Here is a 23190-nt window from a genome sequence, read left to right as displayed (position 1 = left end):
TCCCAGCGTGTGATGCTATTTATATTCATGCAGATCCTTGGCTAGCCATGCACAAGTTTGGAAAATGTCTCAAAACTGCTTAATACACATCTAATTTGGAAAAAGTAATCTATTAGAAATATAAAATTAATAATTACCAAAAAATCCAGGAATATGAAAAGTCAATAACTTATATGCATCAAACTGCAAGACGTAAGTCCTTATGAACTTTCTGAAAACTTCTTCTCTACCATGTTTTCCCTCTCTGATCTCTATCATGCAGGTAAATAGAATGGAGCTGCAAAGAAAGGACAATCATATAAACTTTTAGAGAAAATTAGGTCACTTTACTTTCCAGTAGTTGCATTCTCCTGCCCCCAACATCCACTCCAACTCCATAGGCTATTACAAAATTAATAAGGGGGTTGCCTCAAGTGGCAGCCAAACATCCACTCCAAATCTTTTCTTTTTTTTTTTTTAAGATTTTATTTATTTATTTGAGAGAGAGAGAGAGAGCACATGAGAGGGGGGAGGGTCAGAGGGAGAAGCAGACTCCCTGCCGAGCAGGGAGCCCAATGCGGGACTCGATCCCGGGACTCCAGGATCATGACCTGAGCCGAAGGCAGTCGCTTAACCAACTGAGCCACCCAGGCACCCCCACTCCAAATCTTTTCTATTCACCTCTCCCCAAGTCAGTCTACAGGTGTGACATTGAGAGCACGGGCTATGGGTTCACACCATTTCAAAGAATTAGCTGTCTATAATACTCCACCACCTTCTTCTTCCATTCAAGAAAGTGTATCATGAAGTAAAAAGCACAAGTGATAACATAAGGGTAACTGTGCATCCATGCACTCCAGTGATTCCTAATGCCAATATTGCAACTCTTAGTGGTCCCAAATGTATTTCTATTCATGCAGATCTATGTGGCTGAGAAGTAGCACCTTGGAGAGAGCCTGCAGAATAGGATCTGGGGTGGAATATCCATCCAGGAACCCAAGTAACTACTCTTTGCACACAAGAAATTTGGTCACAGCCCCCTACCCATTGCCTCCAAGGTTCCAAATAGTCCTGCACTTCCTATAACACAGGAAGGGTGCTCAACATCCTCCCTTAGATCTGGAGTTGGGTTCAGTTCCCCTGGACAGAATCACTAGAACTTCAAAATATACTCCAAAAGAATTGATGAGTGGTTGCCCTCTTCAACACTGCACATAAGGGTGAAAGGTTTGTATTAGTGAGCATTAAATACACAGAACCATGAATTTCATATACAACAGAACTTGAGCTTCCTGACCTCCACCCTATGATAGACCTGCTTCCCATTTGTATTCAAATAGTATAGCTCAAATTGTTTTAGAATTTAGGTTAGTGAACTTCTAATTATCCAAATACGCACTGGTAGAACTACATTTGTAGATGCAGTCTCTGGTTGCTATGCATAAGAAAGCACAGTCAAATGTCCCTCATCTCCTTTACATTCTTTTCTTCCATATAGAAAAATTTTCCATGATTTTTTCCTCTAAAGGGAAATTATAGTCAGTTATGGTAAATGGTAGAAACTCTAAACAGCACAAAAAACCACTTCTGAGAAAATGAAATAAATTCCTAATTAAGAATAAAAATCCCAATTAAACTAAATCACATTCTTTTTTTTTTTTTAATATTTTATTTATTTATTTGACAGAGAGAAAGATAGCGAGAGCAGGAACATAAGCAGGGCAAGTGGGAGAGGGAGAAGCAGGCTTCCCGCTGAGCAGGGAGCCCGATGCGGGGCTTGATCCCAGGACCCTGGGATCACGACCCCAGCCGAAGGCAGATGTTTAACAACTGAGCCACCCAGGTGCCCCACTAAATCACATTCTCAATCATTCTATCAGAACTAGTCTTTTTATCTAACATAATATGATCTTCCCATTAAACTAAGATTATATTCACAGCTCAGTGTTCCTATAAGGAGTTAGTGAACATAAAGTTAAGTCCTAGACATTGGCATGAACTAGACCTAAGCCTTAAAGCCCAGCTCTCTCATTAACTAGCTGTGTGAACTTGGGCAAGCTGCTTATTCTCTCTACATTTATTTTTCATCTGTAAAACAAGAAAAAGTCTAGCACCTACCCCAGGTGCCTGATGCGAACAGTAAATAAGATAACGTACACAAACCTCCAAGGACCATGCCTGGCAAATTGTAAGCCCCCAACAGATGTCTATTGGTAGCAGAAGCAGTAATAATAGAAACAGCAGCAACAGCCGGAGTCTGGATTGTTCCCCAAGCTTTATTTCATCGAGCTCCACTTTTTGACAAACACAAACACCCCACTGGTAGAAATTTCCAGTGTTCCTTCATATCTGACTCTCCTTCCTGGAAAGAAGAGAGGACTATACTATACGTCCCAAGCCCTTGCAGTCGTGTCACTTCCAGCCTAAGGAATTGAGGAGCCGATGTGCCGTCTCCACACACCCCCTTCCTCTGGTGTAACAAGTCTTGAAGCATGTGTCAAGATGTAGAAAGCCTGAATGCTGAGTCACTGTCTGGAGGGGGGCTGCCCTACAGAGTCACCTGACCTACTTCACACTTCCGGTGAATAAGGACTCTCGATGTGTTAAGCCACTGAGCTTGGATTGCTGCAGCAGGATCTACCCTATCCTGATCAACAGGTACTCACAGACCCCTAAAACAGATCCTGACATAATTCCCACAGGAGAAGGAGAGGTGCTTCAGTGTTTAAAAAATAACTTGCTTTTTGCCAATCTTTATATTCTTTACTTGGTAAGACTACCTCATACTGCAAGTAAATTGACTTTTCAAACTCTCTGTGCTTCTTCCTCCTTTTACATTTTTAACCTAAAGAAGAAAATAATTACATTTTACTTATATTTAATAGATTAATACTGGAGCTTTTACTGGATCACATGTCACATGGTTATAGGGTACCCATAGTACCCAAGGTAGCCTGTGATCATAGTATTTTCCAGAGCTAGGAAGGGGTACTAGAAGCACCCCTCCAGTATTCGCTTATTTCGGGCTTACAGCAACATGGGACGGTTAAGTAGAATTATGGATATTTCCCAGTTTAAACTAAACTAACCCTTACAAAATAAACAAGGCGTTAAAAATGTTTTTACAACAGCAAGAAGGTTTTGTGTGTCCTTAAAGTGTCCCTCAATATATTATTTAATTTTGTCAACCACTTCCATATTTAATTCTTTGTGAATGTCAGAAAAGACACACAATACATTGGCATAATAGCACATCATGTAATTTATAAGTAAATATACACATATAAGTGAGTCTGTGCTCAAAAAAAATTTAATGATAGCAACATAAGATAAAAGCAATTTTGGAGCTGACAGTTTAAAGAATGGCTTTCAAACTTTTTTGTTGCTACTTGCAACATTCCTAAATGGCTGTAAACACTTTCCAAAACAACAAAAGAAGAAAACCGGTACAGAACTAGGGAAATACACATAGCAGTAACAGGTTCACAAGGACATCATGAACCAGTAACGTCAGGGGGAAAAAGCAGAAATGATAGTAAAGAGCATTAATTTGATTTAGGATTGAAGAACACAACTGTCTGTTCCAACTAAAAATCACATTTCCACATCTGAAAACCAGCAAAGGCTCCGTCAGATTGTCAAAAGGATAAGGTGATTGCTTTCTACACATAGAAGCAGAACAAAAGAGGAGATCTCATAGAGATCAAAAATGCTTCTAAAGATACTTGGACTCCAAGGGGTGGTATCCAGGGAAACAGATAGGAGGGCCAGCAGATAAACCCAAGAAAGACAGAGAGCTTCGTGAGGCCAACATCAAGACCAATTATCAAAGAATCACTAGTTCAGCCAAGTTGGAGTTATCTCAAATTTCTACAGAAAGTTAAACGATACCTTGAAATTTTTCCGCCAAATGGCACAGCACTCTCTACTCCCCATCTCATCGCACTTATCTCACTACTCATAAGAGGTGAAGCTGGGATTTAAACCCAGGCATGTCGGACTCCAAAGCCCTTATGAAAACAACAGCAGATAAATGAGCTCCACAGAATAGGTAGGATTTGGAAACGGAGACTGGCCAACCCTGAAAGGGAAGAGGCAGGGAGAGGGGTTGCTGAGAAGGCCACTAGGGAAAGGGAACAGAAAGAGCAAAGGACTGAAGGGGGAAAACCCTGAGTATGTGCAGAAGTTACTAAGTGGGAGTGCACGTAGCATAGGAGATGTGCATGGAGGTGGTATGAGATAAGGCTGGAAAAGGTTGGCTCGGGCCTTCCAAATGAAGGTGCCATCAGCTCAGCCAAAGAGGCAGAATTCACTCTGAAGGCAATAAGTAATTATTGAGGGCTTTATTTATTTTTTTAAGATTTTATTTGACAGAGAGAGAGAGATAGCGAGAGCAGGAACACAAGCAGGGGGAGTGGGAGAGGGAGAAGCAGGCTTCCAGCGGAGCGGGGAGCCCAACGTGGGGCTCAAACCCAGGACCCTGGGATCATGACCAGAGCCGAAGGCAGACGCTTAACGACTGAGCCACCCAGGCGCCCCTATTGAGGGCTTTAAAGCAGAGAAATGGTATAACTGCAAGTAGACACTGGGAAAACTGATCTTGCTGTAACATGGAAGATAGATCAGAAAAGAGTAAGAAGGTGCCCTGCACATAGTACACGCTTATTTAATATGAATGGATAAAGGAAAGACCAGGTTACAACTTTTTGTGTTTCTCCAACATGATATCAAACCCATTCCACCCAGTGTTATTTAATATTTGGTTTGCTGTTTAGAGAATAAACTCCACTCATTCTAGAAAGAAATAGTTGCTGTGACTTCAAGAATAATTCAATTCACCGGTCAAATGTGGCTCTCTAAATGTTGCTGTTAAAGTGTCTACTCTTGCAAAAATTAACATTTTCCTCTTCGATGCAGAGGGAAGTACATCTGAGCTGCTGTTGTTACTGCTAAAAAAGAAAAAAAAAATAACCAAGTATAAAAGTTAGGCAATAAAGAATGATTCCCCCTCTTCTGCAACAGTGTGAAAAAGTTATTGGAAAACAAGATCACAAGTTATAATTTCATATTGCTTATGACCTTTTGTAGTCTCTAAGTCAAACACGTACTAAACCATAGCTTTCTTGATGATGCCAAACTTCTGCGCAGGTCGTGGTGCCATCTGCAAAGCATCAACTACTCAGTGAGAAGCCAAGGCTGAAAAACACTGAGATGAGTCATAACCTACCTGATTTTCTTCATGGGAAACCCTCATCTGCTCCTTGAGGACAGACATTCGGGCTGCCTCTTCTTTCCTCAAGACTCTCTCCTTTTTGAGCTCAGGACTCCAGAAGGTCTTGATACTGTTCATGGAAGATCCTAACTTGCTGTCCTTGATGTCTAGTTCTTTCCGGAGGAGGTCATTCTCTCTCTGAAGTTCCTTGAGCTGGGCTTGAAGGTCTAACATTGTGCTATCCCTTACCTGCCTCAACATGGAAGGGACCTGGTGGTGGTGATGATGGGATGAGCTAGTCAGACCACCATGTTGATCTGTGTATGAAAGAACATCTGTGTGGGAAAGTCCAGCAGAAGCAATATTGGGACTACTCCCCATGGCTGTGACTCGGCCTCCATATACAGCTCGATTTGTGGCCCTTCCCAGAGTCATGGTGCCCTTTGGGTAAGTTGTCGAAGCCACCCCCTCATGATCACTCAGATACATAGGTCCAGATGTAGCATAGGCTGCATTAAGGGACTGGATATTCTCCATGGACAGTGTCTTGCCTGTTCCTCCACCTCCCCCACTGCTTGTTCTTCTGTGGCCCAAACGAGGAGACCTTGGCAAACGAGGAGATCTGGAAGGACTGCCTTCCAGATTGGTGATTGTTCTTGCACTTCCATACATTTTTATTCTATTATGAGGTGCTACTGAAGAGAAAGACTGCTATACTAAGTTGGGGGTTATGCCAATATTTCCACTATTGGCCAGAATTTTCAATGCATTCTTTTCACAGTCTGTACCAGAAAATGATTCCAGAGGATCTGAAAAATGAGGAAAAAAAGATAATCAAAAACAAACTTCTTTAGAACTCTGACTATATTATATTTTTTTAAATATATTGATAGATCAACGATGATAATGACAGATACAAAAACAATAGTCACACCCATATTCGTTTTTTTAAAAAGTAGCCCCAAACTTTACTTACTACACGTAAACATTTTGTGTATTTCCCCCACCTGCTCCCAAACAAGCTCAAAAGTGCTCAGAGCAAAGAAGCAGCCCATTTTCCTCAGGGAAAATGATGCTCTGCATTTTGGTTTGTGCTAAGTGACAGTTGGGACCTCCAGAAAATTCACCACAGAATTCCTCATCACAGAGAACTTAGCTATAAAATACTCCATACGAGAGGCATGACCCCCATACACAAGTGGCTTGACAGTGACTCTGAGAAGTGTTTGCTTCCTGGGATGTCAAATAACGGTCAAGCATGTTGTTACTTCCCACTCCTGTACACATTCCAGACATCACTAATCCACCACAGTCCTCATTTCCACCAAGGTAGGAATTCTTCTCAACATAACACTCTAGATGGTTTACCAATAATCAACTCGCATTGACTCAGGAGTTGGAACCTACTGGCCATTCTGGAGCTAGAAGAAAAAGAGGTGGTTCGACCATCAAGACTCCTATACTTCTAGCCAGATCCTAAATGCTATTACCAGAGAAAATGGTAGTCCTGTCTTTTTCTCCCTTCACACACTTCTTTCAGGCTGGTGTTTTGGGACTTCTTTTCCATTTTGGTTGACCTAAATATTTATTCCACACTAATCCACACCTAAAGGAGAAATGGCACAAGGGAACAGTAGACCATGTCAGAGCTCCTGGTCCCATATCCCCTGGAGAAAAGTAGTAGCAGCTCCCTGTCATAGTCATTCAAGTACTTTGTTGCAGAATTTTATGTAGCTGGGTTACAGGGTTGTGATTATCCCTTCAATGTTAGGACCCAAATGGCCTTATTGTGGTGCATGATGGCCTCCTGCTCTTCCTCTGAGGATATGTTTAGTGTACTTTATTTTTCTTCACCTTTAGACACTAAGACCACAGATTTTAGAGAAGGGCAAACCAGATTTCAAATTTCCATTCTAACACTGATTGGCTGAGTGACCTTAGGTTAGGGATGGGCAGGTGACCCACATTGGCCCAAAAATATTTATACCATACTTTAACTGGAACAATTGGGAAAGATAAGCTCTTTTTTTTTTTTTTAAGATTTTTACTTATTTACTTAAGAGAGAGTACATGAGAGTGGGTAGGGTCAAAGGGAGAAGCAGACTCCCCACTGAGCAGGGAGCCTGATGCGGGACTCAATCCTGGGACTCCAAGATCATGACCTGAGCCGAAGACAGTCGCTCAACCAACTGAGCCACCCAGGTGCCCCAGATAAGCTCTTTTTCAGCTAGAATTACTTGCCTTTGAGATGGAGCTTCTGAGGACTACCATATGGAAACGGCTGCCTTGGGAGTGAAGCTAATGCAAAGGAAAGCAGAGCCAAACTTTTTTTGTTGTTAAGATTTTATTTATTTATTTGACACAGAGAGAGAGCACAAGCAAGGGGAGTGGCAGGCAGAGGGAGAAGGAGAAGCAGACTCCCCGCTGAGCAGGGAGATTGATGCAGGGCTCCATCCCAGGACTCTGTGATAATGACCTGAGCTGAAGGCAGACGCTTAACTGACAGAACCACCCAGGCGCCCCAGAGCCAAACTTTAGATAGTATGAAATCAAAACAAGTGACATCACTTGATACCCTGGATTCAGCAGTCATTGAAGGTACATCTACCCCAGGCCAGTTTAGTTACACATGCCAGGTAGACGGACTGAGTTAATGGCTCCAATTCTTTACTCCTTCCTGCATCTATATCCTTGGCAGTGCCCTCCCAATTTGACTCTGAGTTCACTCATATGATTTGTTCTGGCCAATAAGGTGGTAGCATATGGGAAGGCAGCAGAGGCCTGAAGTAGCACTTGTGTTATCTACTTTCTTGCTCTTTTTCCTCTGCAATAGTAATTAGAATATGCCCAGTCTAGCTTGCTGTTAGAGGAGATATATGAAATAGAGTCAAGGTGTCCTAGTCAACAGCCAACCAACCGCAAGCCCAGTCAAGATCAGCAAAGCTGCCTAGACAACCAGCAGGTGACCACAGATGCATGAGCGAGTCCAGCTGACATCCGATGAGCCCCATACACTAGTGGACTAAACAAATACTTCTTACTATGTCACTAATGTTTTGCAGCTGGATGTTCTGCAGGGATGCTGCAGCAACAGACAATGGATATATTCGCTCATAAGTTTTTTCATTACATTCAATTCTAGTTGGGGTATCTGTGATTTATACCCTAAAGAGTCCTCATATACAGTGTGAAGAAACATTTTCCATAAAAGCTCCTCCTTTCCCTGAAAAGTCCCAACAAAGAATTATACTCCTGTTTCTAACTAAGGAACTTAGTTTCAAATGTTTATGTTGCTCAGAGCTTCATTTTATTTTACCTGAAAATATACAAAAATCATTTTGTATCTAAGATTTTTGCATGATAATCTGTTCTCTAGAAAAGGCAAATCAACAGTTCCAACAATAGGCAGTTACACAAATGATGAGAGAGACAGACAGACAGTAGATAGAATAATGTGACTGTAACATGAATAGTTAATGAGGTGGAAAGATATTCCTGACACACCAGTCGGGGCAGGGATGGGGGAACAGACTACAAAACATTTTTATGGCTTACATTATAAAACACACATACATACACACTAACTTACAGAGAAGACTGGGACAACACACATCAAAATGTTAACAGTGGTGGGATTCCAAGTGGTTTTCATTTTCTTTTGTTTATTTGTATGTGTGAAAATTTCTTTTTTTTTTTTTAATTTTATTTATTTATTCATGAGAGACAGAGAGAGAGAGGCAGAGGGAGAAGCAGGCTCCCAAGGAGCAGGGAGCCCGATGCGGGACTCGATCCCAGGACCCTGAGATCATGACCTGAGCCGACGGCAGACGCTTAACCATCTGAGCCACCCAGGCGCCCTGTATGTGTGAAAATTTCTATAATAAAGATCTTTTATATTGTCTTTTTAGTCTCTTTCATTTATTTCTGCTCTGAAATTTATTTCTGATCTTTGTTATTTTCTTCCTTGTACTAACTTTGGGCTTAATTTATTCTTCTTTCTCTAGTTCCTCAAGGTGTAAAGTAGGTTGTTCATGTGAGATCTTTCTTTTTTTTCTTAATATAGATGCTCATTGCTATGAACTTAAGAAGATATATTTTTCCCTTCTATAATTCCAACAGCTAAATGAATTTGTTATTTTTTCTATGCTTAGAATCTAGGAATTTAGGTTCCGGCTGAGCCAACACTATTAGAGTTGTCTTCCTGGAACTGATGAAATCTAACTTGTCCTTCCCTGTCTTCTCTTGTATCTAGAGGCAGACATTTCTGAGGTCTCTAGCTAGGTTGGAAGTCCAGTCCAAATCTGATAAAATGTATACCCACACAGATTTCATCTTGGGTGATTTTACCAGCCTAGCTGGCCCAGGTGCTGGAAAATTGCAATAACCAACAAAAAGTGGATCTGATCATTTTGGAAACACACACACACAACACAGAGATAACATACTATATACAGAGATATAGTAACTTATTTGAAACAATGTTTCCTTATTTAAAGAGCAATACATGTTGACAATGGCTTCCAGTTTCCTTGGGGTCTCTTTAGGTGTAGTATCAGGTTTATGTTAGTGTCATGGAATGGACTGAGAAACTTCATATTTTTCACATGTTCTGGAACAGTTAGCATAATAAGCAACTTCTCTATCCCTGAAACATTTAGAAGAACACAACCATAAACTAAATGGGCTTGGTTGTTGGTTACTTTTTTATTTTTCACTATGTTTAGTGATCTGTTAAGGCTTGTTACCTATTTTGTATCAATGATCATTAAAATGTTTCTTTTTTTTTTATTTTTAAAGATTTTATTTATTTGACAGAGAGAGACACAGCAAGAGAGGGAACACAAGCAGGGGGAGTGGGAGAGGAAGAAGCAGGGCTCCCGCTGAGCAGGGAGCCCGATGCGGGGCTCAATCCCAGGACCCTGGGATCATGACCTGAGCTGAAGGCAGATGCTTAACGACTGAGCCACCTGGGCGCCCCCATTAAAGTGTTTCTGAAGGAACAGTCCATTCCATCCAGATTTTTCAGCCTTACTGGTATTGCTTTAACTTTTCCTTAAAATTTTAAAAATCTCCAGTTATGTCCCTATTTTATTCCTAATGTTGTTTGTATTTTTCTGTTTCTCTTGATGACTGTATGGCAAATGTTGGTCTGCTTTTTTAGTGTCTTAAAGTTACAGTTTTTGTTTTATTGATACATTTTACTACATTCTATCCTCCATTTCATCAGCATCTCTTTATCCTTAATAATAATCTCTACTTTCACGATGGACTCTGAAAAACAAACAGGGTTCTAGAGGGGAGGGGGGTGGGAGGATGGGTTAGCCTGGTGGTGGGTATTGAGGAGGGCACATTCTGCATGGAGCACTGGGTGTTATGCACAAACAATGAATCATGGAACACTTCATCTAAAATTAATGATGTAATGTATGGGTATTAACATAAGAATAAAAAAATAAAAATAAATAAATAGTAAATAAATATTTTAAATATTTTAAAAAAATAATAATAATAATCTCTACTTTCTTTGTGTTTACTTTGTCTCTTTGTATTAAATATTCATTTACCTTCAAATCATATTTTCTGATAGAGGTATGTAAGATCATACACATTGGCTGCCTATTCCAGGATTTTATGTATAGAACTCTTGTCATCTGTAAATAGCTTGCTATTTTTCTTTTGAATTTTTTTTCTATGCCAGGGATTATTCAGAAAGATATATTTAAATGTCAAAGTGGTTATAAGTTTTTGGCTAATTGGTTCTAATTTTGGCTAGTCATTCTAATTCTTGGCATTAGGATCATGGAATATAACATATATGTTTCTAATCTTTGAAATTTGTCAGACTTTCTAACTGGCCCAAGAAATTATCAGTTTCCTTAATTGTGAAAACAACTGATGGATGATTATAGAAAATTTTTAAAATGTAGATATGCAAACAGAAGAAAATGAAAACACTCCCAAATCCTGGCACCGATAGGCAATATCTGTTAATAAGTTGATGTTGTTGCTTCCAATTTCTTTTAAGTGTGTAATTTTAGACAAAATTAGTTATTAAAATCTATATAAAGTCTTACACTCTCCTTTTTCTTCAAAGTCTTGTCTCAGTGTCATCTCCTTTTTTCCACTTAATATTAATGCCATAAAACATCTTAATAAAACATGATTTTTAATGGCCACCATGAGTCTCCAAGATGGCCACCAATTCCTCTCCTTCCTGTACACCTTTGTCTCACCTTCCACAAAGAGGTGGATTCTATTTCCCTTCTACCTGGATTTAGACTGGCCTTGTGACTGGTTGGACCAGCAGATGCTGCAAAAGTGACACTGTTCCAGCCCTGAGCCTAGCTTTAAAGAGGCCTAGCAGCCATGAAAAACAGAGATTTAAGGCCCAAGCTATCTTACTGGAAAGAGAAGTCACACAGAAAGATCCCAGAAGATGAGACATGAAGAGAGCTACAAGAAGGAGAACCAAAGCATCCCAGCTAAGAGCCAGCACCAAGACACCAGACTGGTGAGACAGGCCTCTTAGACTGTCCAGCCCAGCTGCCATCTAAAATTAGGTGCATGAGTGACAGCCAACACTATGTGTAATAGAAGGACCACCCAATCAACCCAAAGAGTGATAGGAAATACAGGAGATCAAAATAATGACTGGTTGGGGTTTTGACCCTACTAGAACAAGAAATACATATAATTCTGTATTTATTTTTCAAACATTCAACAGAGAAGCCAGAATGTCAAAAGGAATACAGGTCCATCATCATCAGTCTGTATGTCTAAGAAGTGAGGAAACAGGTGGATATTGCTTACTCCAAGAGTACACCAGACAAGAGGCATTATGTACAATTCCACAGAACTTATTAAATCAAAGAGGAATTTCAGAGACCATCAAAATAACAATGATTTCTTCACCAGTACACATCCTCTTAACAATAAATCATCATTAGCAACCTAGGCCCAACACTTTATTTGGGAATTACTCTCTTTCTCCAGATTTACAAAGAGCAGGATGGTTTCCTGGAACAATTTTGCCCTTATAGCTAGTTGCAGCACATAGGGTGATGTTCATTTCAGAGATGAGACAGGCCCAGTTGACAAGGTAAGCCAAGGCGAGTTCCCATGGCTGTCATGTCCTCCTAAGCCTCATGATTCCTACTTGTTCTACTGAGTCACTCACAAACTCCCCACCCCCAGCTGTGTTTAAGTCTCCTGATATATTTTTAGGTACTTGTTTTGACACTCAGGTTTTTTGGATTGTAGTCTCCTAATTTTCGTCTATCCTGAACTTTTTTTTTTTAGTTCTATAAAATGAATCCCTGAGAAAGAGCAAAGAGGGGGCGCCTGGGTGGCTCAGTTGGTTGAGCGACTGCCTTCGGCTCAGGTCATGATCCTGGAGTCCCGGGATCGAGTCCCGCATCGGGCTCCTTGCTCAGCGGGGAGTCTGCTTCTCCCTCTGACCCTCCTCCCTCTCATGCTCTCTGTCTCTCATTCTCTCTCTCTTAAATAAATAAATAAAATCTTTAAAAAAATAAAAATAAAAATAAATAAAAAAAATAAAAACATTACCTGCTTCTAAAACATTAGATACTGCCTTATTGATTCCTTTAAAAATAAAAAAAAATTTTAAAAAAAAGAAAGAGCAAAGAGATCAACTTTTTTCAGCAATCAATAATGCAATAATGCCTTCTATTGCCCATGACTGACTTCAAGGTAACCATTTCTAAGCTTTTCCACCTACCCATAAATGCATTATAGGAAATAAGGTCAAAATTAAGACTTTACTGTTTCAAGTACTATTATGAAGCCAAGATAGCCTCAATCATTGAGCTTTCTTGTAAACTCTTAAAAACACCTGCTTTCTTATATAGTTGTGATGTACAATCCTAAGAAGGATAAATTATTAATTAGATTAAACTGAGCACAGAAACAGACAAATGTTGCTGAATACGACACAAAGGAAATTAATTGCATGACACCTTTCACTTCCAAAACACCTCATGAAAAAAAATTCAAAGTTTGAGGGTAAGTTCCATTTAAGGCTCAAAAACATAATCAAATCGCAGACGCTATTATGGACCTGTAAGAAAACTTTCTCTAATTGCATATGGATTCATAAATAAAATATACACTCATCCACTCATTCTTTAAAAGGTTTATGGACTCTTGATCTCTAAGCTCAGGGGGAAACAAGGTGGAGAGAGCCTTGACTTCTGTCTACCTCAAGTGTCTCAGACTATCATGGTCTGGAATGGTCTATTTTAAGAAGAAAGCACTTCCTCCTATCTGCTCTAAATTAGGTTAAGTTCATTTCCACAGATCTCAGCCTCAGCCCATCACCTGAGCCCTGCTGACAGACCGTGTGAGCTGAGATCATCAGTATCTCCCAAGATTTAGCCCAAATTAAAATATCCTTTTTTTTTTTCTTCTCAGCATCCCTAACTTTTAAAAACATTTGTGTCACAAAGTACAGTTAATTCTGAAATTCTTCTAGAGGAAGACAGAGTGCAGAACAAATCTCAAGCAAGAAGCAGCTGCCCAGAGCCAGATGTGGCCCACAGATGTGTTATACATGGCTAGCACAATGTTCCTTAGAATTTTGATCTAAAGGGAGAGATACAGATATTTCAAATTAAAATACAGATTGCAGCATCTCCTGAAAAATCTGAAAATCTGACAATGCCAGACCCATTTCCCCACATGACAACTGGTTAGAGCCAACCAGCAGCTACCCCTTCAAGAGAGAGCATGCCCCCTCCAGTTTGCCACAGTCCCCTCCATTCCTTTCGGCCTTGTATTCAATCTGATGCTCTCTTTTCATGCTTGCCCCTCTAGGCATTTACATTTTACCACTCTTACCCATATAAAATATCTTTTTTTTTAAGACCTTATTTATTTTAGAGAGAGAGTGCGAATGGGGGGGATGGAACAGAAGGGAAGGGAGAGGGAGGGGGAAAGAATCTCAAGCCGGCTCCACACTGAGTGGGAAGCCTGACACGGGCCCCAAACTCAGGACCCTGTGATCATGACCTGAGCCAAAATCAAGAGTTAGACACTTAACTGACTGAGCCCCTAAAATACCTTAAAGAGGAATTCATTCTCCTTCGCCACCCAGTTAGAGTCCGTTACCAAATCCTATCAATTCTGCCTCCAAAATCTGTCTTGATTTGCTCTCGTTTCCCCTTCTACTGTCACCACCCTATTGCAACAACATGACTTGCTTCAGCTCTCCCATACCCTCCCAAAGCATCTCTCCTTTTCTAATCCTCCTCCTTCTGTCTCACACATCATATTCTAAAGTTCACTCCTGATCACAAAATACCTCCCCTGACTCACTTAAAACCCTTCAAAGCATCCCAGTGCTCTTTGGACAAATACCAAAATCCTTTCCATGGCCTGAGGTCCTACAGGATTTGGCCAATGCCAACAGTTCCAGCCTTTCTTGCCATTCTAATCACTGACTCTGCCTGAGTCTTCTTTCTGATGCTCAGTTGCACCAAGTCCCTTCCTACTCAGCTTCCCCTGTGCTATTCTCTCTGCAGGGCTCATTCCTACTCATCACTTAGATCACAACATCCAATTGCATACCCTCTACAAGGTCTGTCCCATCCAAATCAGGTCTCTTGGCTACGTTCTCTCAAAGCATAATGCTTTTTTTTCATGGTATGAAAGACCCAGTCAAGGCTGCACCTCCTCAGACTCTTGGTTTGCAAAATAGGAAACCATGCAGGAGAGTAATTAATATGCACAAGGGATTCTGGAGCCTTTGGGGAGGAAAGTCACTGACACTCCACTCACAAAGCCCAAGATTCAGAGTAAGTGAGCCTGGTGGGAGGAGATGAACATGGTTACAAACAATACTACAGCTATCAGGAATAAAATAATTACTTCAAGATAAGAGGATACCCAGGCTGGTGATTGGGACTCAAGACAAGTGACCCAGGGGTCATGGAGAAGCCTGTATGGACAAAGCATGTGGGTGAGATGGGAAGCTCCTAGGGGCCATGCCATGCTGCGTGGAGCCTGTGCATTGGGGCACAATGCTATGTACAAGGATATGACCCATGAGGAGGTCCAAGTGTTCCCGGCAGGGCTCCCCACAATCAGACACTGAGACAAGGATTTGGGTACAGGTGGCTCATTTAGAAGGTAATCCCAGGAAGCACTCTGGGGAGAATTTGGCACTAAAACATGAAAGTGAAAGAAGTCAACTTGGGGTACATTTTCGAGGAAGTTTCTGCTGTGGGAAACTGGGTTCAGTCATGCTGAAGGAGCTCTGAGAAACAGTGTAAAGCCTGCCTCAGAGTTATACTTCCATCAGGGTAAGGTACCCACTGACCATCGGTAGACATCTGCTCCCCTAGCACTTCCAGCCTGCATTGCATGGAGGCAATGAGAAAGCCCTCATGTTCCAAGTACAGTCCACGAGTGCCGAGATGTGGGTGAGACACCAACGGCATCTGCCGCACCATGCATGGCACACCAGTGGCTGAGCTGGCCACTGAGAAACTGGGTTGGCCTTCCCTTGCTGGACCATTTAGTTGGGACCATAGCATCCTCCTGTCTGAGGAAGACCAGTCTCAATGGCAACACCTTGTGGCTCAAAGATGCAATGACAGGGGCGCCTGGGTGGGTCAGTAGTTAAGCGTCTGCCTTCGGCTCAGGTCATGATCCCAGGGTCCTGGGATCGAGTCCCACATCGGGCTCCCTGCCCAGCAGGAGACCTGTTTCTCTCTCTCCCACTCCCCCTGCTTGTGTTCCTGCTCTCGCTATCTCTGTCTCTGTCAAATAAATAAATAAAATCTTTAAAAAAAAAAAAAAAGATGTAGACGAACCACGAGAGACGATGGACTCTGAAAAACAAACTGAGGGTCCTAGAGGGAAGGGGGTGGGAGATGGGTTAGCCTGGTGGTGGGTATTGAGGAGGGCACATTCTGCATGGAGCACTGGGTATTATGCACAAACAATGAATCATGGAACTCTACATCTAAAACTAATGATGTAATGTATGGGGATTAACATAAGAATAAAAAAAAAGAATGAATGCTGTTCTAAAAATAAAATAAAATAAAAAAAGATGCAATCACATAGCAGAATAGTGGGACAGAAACCATCTCTGGACTTAGGTATGGGATTTATATCCATATCCCCCTCACTTTGGGGCAGTGTGATTCTGGGGTAGGGGGTCAGGGGAGAAGACAGGGAGAGGAAGAGAGAGGTAGGGAGAGCCCTGGATGACAGACCTGGAACTTCCTGCTAAGCTGGCAGGTGGGTTCCAGCATTTTTGGTTTAATTTGGACAAATGAAATTTGGAGCAAGGTTTTTGAACAATCCATATATGATCCAAAAGCCCTTCTACACTTTATAATTCTATATTAATTTGTGTGATTATTTATTGGGGCCTCTCTGGGCTCCTATTTTAAACCCTTACCCTGTACCCCAGGGTTTTTACATTTCTTCTAACATTTGTGGGGCCCAGGGCAAGGATACAAATAGAGGCCCAAATACCATATATCCATACATTTTACAGTTATAAATCGAGCTAACAACCTGGTAAATAAAATATATTCTATCTTCCTACCTTGACAAACATAAAAACGTGGAGGTGAAGTTTTAATTTTAAACTAAGAATTCTTGGATTCTTTAATGTTCTGGCCAAAACATGGTGGCAAGAGGAGGCCTGTCTCCAGCCAACATCCTTCTCTCCACACCCCTGGCTTAGCCACACCCCAGGGGATCTCATACACATGAATTCTGCAGCCTGCACACTAGGCTAGCTCTGTCTAGACCAGGGCCAGCCAACTTTTTCTATAAAATACCAGATAGTAAATATTTTAGGCTTTGTGGGCCATTAGTCTGTGTCACAACAACTCAATTCTGCATTTCAGCACAAAAGCAGCCATAGACAATCTGTAATCAGATGAGTGTGGCTGTGTTCCAATAAAACTTTATTTATAGAAACAAGTGTTAGCTGGATTGAGCCCACAGGCAGTGGTTTGCTGACACCTGGTCTATACTTTTACAAATAGGCGCCCCTCAGCAACTCCAGGCCTAAGGGTATACACATTGGTAGCTTGACTTCTCCTCAGGAGGAAAGACCTGGCAAAAAACAGACCCTGGAAGACAACTCGAAGTCATTTAGGAAGGGAAGTCTCAGGCCTGCGGGTACCCAGAGTGGACCCTAGAATGCCATCATAGGCTTCAGGTGGGCACCTCCATTCAGCACTGCAGGCTCCAACCCCATGGGGAAGATGCAGTCAGATGAGGGCCAGAGTGGGCCCTCTAGAGCCTGAGGCCCTTTGCAGGGGCTCTTCCTGACCAGACCTAATAGAACACAGAGGATTCAAAACAGTTTTGAATATTTGAAAGAACATATTTAATATTATGACATTTTCATCATATCATTGAAATCACTTCCATGACGGGGCACCTGGGTGGCTCAGTCATTAAGCATCTGCCTTCGGCTCAGGTCATGATCCCAGGATCCTGGGATGGAGCCCTGCATCGGGCTCCCTGCTCCGCGGGAAGCCTGCTTCTCCCTCTCCCATCCCCCCTGCTTGTGTTCCCTCTTTCGCTGTCTCTCTCTCTGACAAATAAATAAATAAAAATATTTTTTAAAAAAATCACTTCCATGACAATTAATACAACAATTTTGTTACCATAGCCAGGAAGGTGAGATATAGTTTGTTTTTTAATAATTTTTTAAACATTTATTTATTTATTTGAGAGAGAGAGTACGCCCACCTGTGCAGGGGGTTGGGGAGGGGCAGAGGAAGATAGAGAGAGAGTCCCAAGCAGGCTCCATGCTGAGCATGGAGCCCAATGTGGGGCTTGATGTCACAACCCTGGGCCAAAAACAAGAGTGAGATGCTTAACCAACTGTGCCACCCAGGTGCCCTGACATAGTATTTTTAAAAAGGCAAGAAAGGACCTCAAAATCAGATCTGATTGGAAACACATCTTTCATTTCTTGATGTGCAGCTTTAAGCAAAATAATCTCCAATCCTCACTTTTCTCAGCTGTAAATGGGGATAACAGCAGTACTTTTCATAGTGATTTGGGAAAGATTAAGTAAGATAATAAAAGAAAAGTAATTAGCACAATGCCCAGCACCCAGCTAATGCTCAAATAAAGCTAAATGTGATAAGCTCAAGGCTACCTGAATAGGGCACACTGATTTTGAAATTCCAAATTGTCTTAGAACTCTCTCAGTTCATGACACTTGCCTTGTCAGACAGTCCTAAGTCAAACTTAGCCTACTATTCAAGACATCAACCATTTTTTAAAACTGGAAAGAAAAATAGCCATTTTTCCCATCATCTTCAGGCTACAATATTACACATCTGTAGATACTGAAAGTCCCAATAATAAGCCATTTCATTTTTAAATTCCACAATGATATGAATCAGGAAAAAAAAAAAATCAAGCCTGATGTAGCAGAGATTTTAAAAATTGCTTTCCCATCATTCTCCAAGCACTTTGCAACTCAAACACATTCATCCACACATCACTACTCTCTCCTTTAGTTCCCTCAAACTCGTTTTATAATTACTGTTTTCCATGTACAGATTTAGCATGATTACATGTTCAGCTGCCTTGGCTCTATTTTATGGTAAGGTACGTAAATGAAGAGGCTGACTATATTCTGTACTACAAGGTAAGGACTCTGTACATCCATGAATTAGTTAACTGCACTTTCCATTAACCATTTCCATAGTTTTAATTTCAAACTCTGTCAATTTATTCTAAAGGATTAAATTTAAAACCTGAAACCCCTAAAAACTTTTGTTAAAGGAACAGACCACCATCTAGTACATAGCTAAATCCACAAGTTAAAAATGTAGCAAAATCTCAAACAATAAACAGTAAAAATAGAAAAGCTGAGATGCTAAATCAAAATAAAAAGACAATTATGATTAATATAGTATACTGACTATAACAATATTATTCATTGCCTCATAAAGTTTCATAAATATAACAAATTAAGCTGGTTGCACTAAAGAGATAAATAAGGTTTTTAGATTCATTTTTAAAACACCTGTGCATTTTCTTTAATCTGCAAACATAAAATGTCAATTGACAAAGCTTTAGCTATAGTGTACTTACAAAAAAAGAATATTCAGGAATTATTGGGTTTACACTAAAAAATTCTCCATCTGTCAACAGATGTTCCAGAGAAAGTATAGAAAGGTAGAAGAATAACAATTCTACCCCTATACCCTTAAAAACTCAATCACACAAAATTTTTCTACATTTAAAATCAACATGTAGGATTATGTCTAAATAGGCTTTTGCTAGAAAAGAAAATACACATAATCATGCACACAAGGAAAAATTTTGGCAAAGATTTTAAGCTATTCCAAAAAGAAGGGAAGAAAAAAAAAGGACCACCATCAATACCAAGAGATGGGAAATGGCTTCAATGTGCACATTTTAGAGACAAGCATTCATCTATGTATTCTGCAGAAAAGAGAAAGAATGAATGCTATATCTTAATTCTGGGGTCTCTCAAAATATGACTGATTACCATGAAGGAGTCACCTGAGCCTTTAGCAAGGGCCAAGGCAGGGCTGAATGGTACTCAGAAATGCCTCAAAAAAACTGAAATAATAGTGAATGAGAGTCAATATCTACATTAAGTCATCAAAAAACTCAGTTAGGGGCGCCTGGGTGGCTCAGTTGGTTAAGCGACTGCCTTCGGCTCAGGTCATGATCCTGGAGTCCTGGGATCGAGTCCCGCTTCGGGCTCCCTGCTCAGCAGGGAGTCTGCTTCTCCCTCTAACCCTCCCCCGTCTCATGCTCTCTCTAGCTCATTCTCTCTCAAATAAATGAATAAAATCTTAAAAAAAAAAAAAAAAACTCAGTTAAATCTCTTAGTGCACAGATAAGGGTGAACTTACCGAATATAAAAAATATAGTAAGAGGGAAATTACAGCACATAGTTCAAATATCTTCAACAATATTTCTAGAGAACAAATCTGTAATATGGTTTCTGACCTTCCAGAGACCCAAAGCCTTCCATTTCAAAAGGGAGCCACAGTCCCTTTATTCAGGTAACATGAGCAATAACTCTATTGTGCAAGGCTGCCAGGTGTTGTGAACACTGGAAATAGATGAGAGCCTCTCTAGGAGTATAGGGTGTGGTCTCAGATGGAGAGAGTTTTATGAAAGAAAGACAGAGTAGTACCAAAGAGAGAAAACCCAGTTGTTTAACCTGGGCAAGTACTGAGGAGGGGGTAGATCCACAGCTGTGTATAAAGAATTTATAAATTTCATGAGAACTTAAGGTTGTTTTTATTTCAGTACTCTGAAAACAAATAATGTAAGGATACCCTTGATCATCACTGCAGCCATGCCCATTGTGTTTGAGCAACAAGCCCTACCCTCAGGAATCACCTTGGGTCAATGAGAAAGGAAAAAAGATGGGACTTGGGAATCTAAATGATGTGTTCTTACTCAGTGAAAGGTAAGGGAGGTCAAGTTCCTCAGCATGAATCAAAGTTTCGCAGAAGTTGAATATTGTGAATATGGTGGGAGAACTAAGTCACCACCCAGTACATGGCAGTGGAGAGCAGTTGACTGCCAAAGAACCCACCCAGAATAGTAAACAGTTTTTTACATATTTATCATATTTATTTATAAGCAGTAACTTAGTTAATGTGGTTAAATTAACTTTGTCTATTTGAATTAGTAATATGAAGTGTACTTAATTTCTTTGTTTTTTAAGTTTATTTTAGTAATCTCTATACCCAACATGGGGCTCAAACCCACCACCCCAAGATCAAGAGTCGCATGCACCACTGACTGAGCCAGCCAGGTGCCCTGAAGTATCCTTAATTTCTAAATTGATTTAGGTTTTATAAAGGAGTAGGAGCTAAGAAACAAAAAAACTAAACTAAACAAAAAAACCTCACCTGCAATTACATTACATATTACCATTACAATCATTACAATACAATGATTTAAGTCAACCCTTGGTCTTTTTTTTTTTTTTAAGATTTTATTTATTTATTTGAGAGAGAGAGCACATGAGGGGGGGGAGGGTCAGAGGCAGAAGCAGGCTCCCTGCCAAGCAGGGACCCCAATGCGGGACTCGATCCAGGGACTCCAGGATCATGACCTGAGCCGAAGGCAGTCGCTTAACCAACTAAGCCACCCAGGCGCCCAACCCTTGGTCTTTATTTTTTTTTTTTTAAGATTTTTTTATTTATTTATTTGAGACAGAGAGAATGAGAGAGAGAGAGCACATGAGAGGGGGTAGGGTCAGAGGGAGAAGCAGACTCCCTGCCGAGCAGGGAGCCCGATGCGGGACTCGATCCAGGGACTCCAGGATCATGACCTGAGCCAAAGGCAGTCGCTTAACCAACTGAGCCACCCAGGCGCCCAACCCTTGGTCTTTAAAAGGTATCGCTCCGGGCCCCTGGGTGGCTCAGTTGGTTAAGCAAATGCCTTCAGCTCAAGTCATGATCCCAGGATCCTGGGATTGAGCCCCAGGGTTGGGCTCCCAGCTCAGTGGGGAGCCTGCTTCTCCCTCTGCCCCCCTCCTCCTCCACCCCCACCCCACCCCTACCCCCCACCCCCGCTCATGTACACACACGCTCTCTCTCTCTCAAAAATAAATAAAATCATGGGGCGCCTGGGTGGCTCAGTCAGTTAAGCGACTGCCTTCGGCTCAGGTCATGATCCTGGAGTCCCTGGATCAAGTCCCGCATCGGGCTCCCTGCTCGGCGGGGAGCCTGCTTCTCCCTCTGACCCTCCCCTCTCTCATGAGCTCTCTCTCTCTCTCTCTCATTCTGTCTCAAATAAATAAATAAAATCTTTAAATAAATAAATAAATAAATAAATAAAATCTTTAAAAAAAAAAGTATCTCATCCAACTTTGAGAAATTCTGTTTAAGTCATGAATCCCATATTTATTATCTGTTTGAGTCCTGAATCCCACATTTATTATCTTTTAAACCTTGAGCAAGTTAACAAACCTCTCTGAGCCTCAGTGAATAACAATGGCCTCTGGATAACAATGGCTACTTCACAAACTAAGGTGAGTCCTGATAAATCAGAGAAAGCGCAAGTGCTCAGCACAGTGCCTGAAGCTTAGTAAATACTCAGTACAACAACCCTCATCTTCATCAATATTAAAGGATGATCATCTTGTTGTTAAGAACTAGTTCTTTACTCTCTATTAATTCCACATATGACTATGAAAAGCATTCGAATTCTGAGCCTTATGTTCTCTTTAATCTCTACAATCGGTTCTTGAAAGACAGTAAATTGATAGAATTATTAGAAATAATAATACTACTTACGTGGGTGGTTTTACATGGATTCCAGGAAGAGAACTAGACCCTTAAGCACAATATGTTTCTTCCTCATGTATAAAAGAGGAATAACAATATTAAACATGTTGCAATGGCTCTACGAAGATCAGCTGATTAAAAAGGTTGCTAAGCAATTTGCTCATGAGGGTAAATTTTTTGCCAGTGCAGCAAATTGCATCATTTGTTCAAAATATTCACTGTCGGGGCACCTGGGTGGCTCAGTTGGTTGAGCGACTGCCTTCGGCTCAGGTCATGATCCTGGAGTCCCGGGATCGAGTCCCACATCAGGCTCCCTGCTGGGCAGGGAGTCTGTTTCCCCTTCTGACCCTCCCCCCTCTCTCTCATTCTGTCTCTCAAATAAATAAATAAAATCTTTTAAAAAATAAATAAATAAATAAATACTTTTAGCTTTCCAGGTAGCTAATATTTACTGAGCAAAACCCACGCCCCAGGTACTATGCAGAAGATGAAAGTGTTTCATTTAGGGGCGCCTGGGGGGCTCAGTCAGTGAAGCTTCTGCCTTCGGCTCAGGTCATGATCCTGGAGTCCCGGGATCGAGTCCCGCATCGGGCTCCCTGCTCGGCAGGGAGTCTGCTTCTCCCTCTGACCCTCCTCCCTCTCATGCTCTCTGTCTCTCATTGTCTCTCTTGCAAATAAGTAAATAAAATCTTAAAAAAAAAAATT

General features: G+C 41.1%; 1 protein-coding gene across 1 annotated transcript in view; it reads right to left on the bottom strand.

Annotated features, from left to right (window-relative positions):
• Positions 1-23190, bottom strand: part of ERC2 (ELKS/RAB6-interacting/CAST family member 2) — an 832212-nt gene that overhangs the window by 792769 nt on the left and 16253 nt on the right. Inside the window, exon 2 of the mRNA XM_064593283.1 lies at positions 5207-6000. Coding sequence (XP_064449353.1) covers positions 5207-5863 — 657 coding nt within the window. The 5' untranslated portion in view covers positions 5864-6000. The remainder of the gene's footprint in view (positions 1-5206; positions 6001-23190) is intronic.

This window comes from Mirounga angustirostris, unplaced genomic scaffold (assembly GCF_029215605.1).
Source record: "Mirounga angustirostris isolate CCGP_5_RB_7025 unplaced genomic scaffold, mMirAng1.0.hap1 SCAF_1, whole genome shotgun sequence".
NCBI classification, from domain to species: domain Eukaryota; kingdom Metazoa; phylum Chordata; class Mammalia; order Carnivora; family Phocidae; genus Mirounga; species Mirounga angustirostris.
This window is presented reverse-complemented; position numbering and strand designations above follow the sequence as displayed.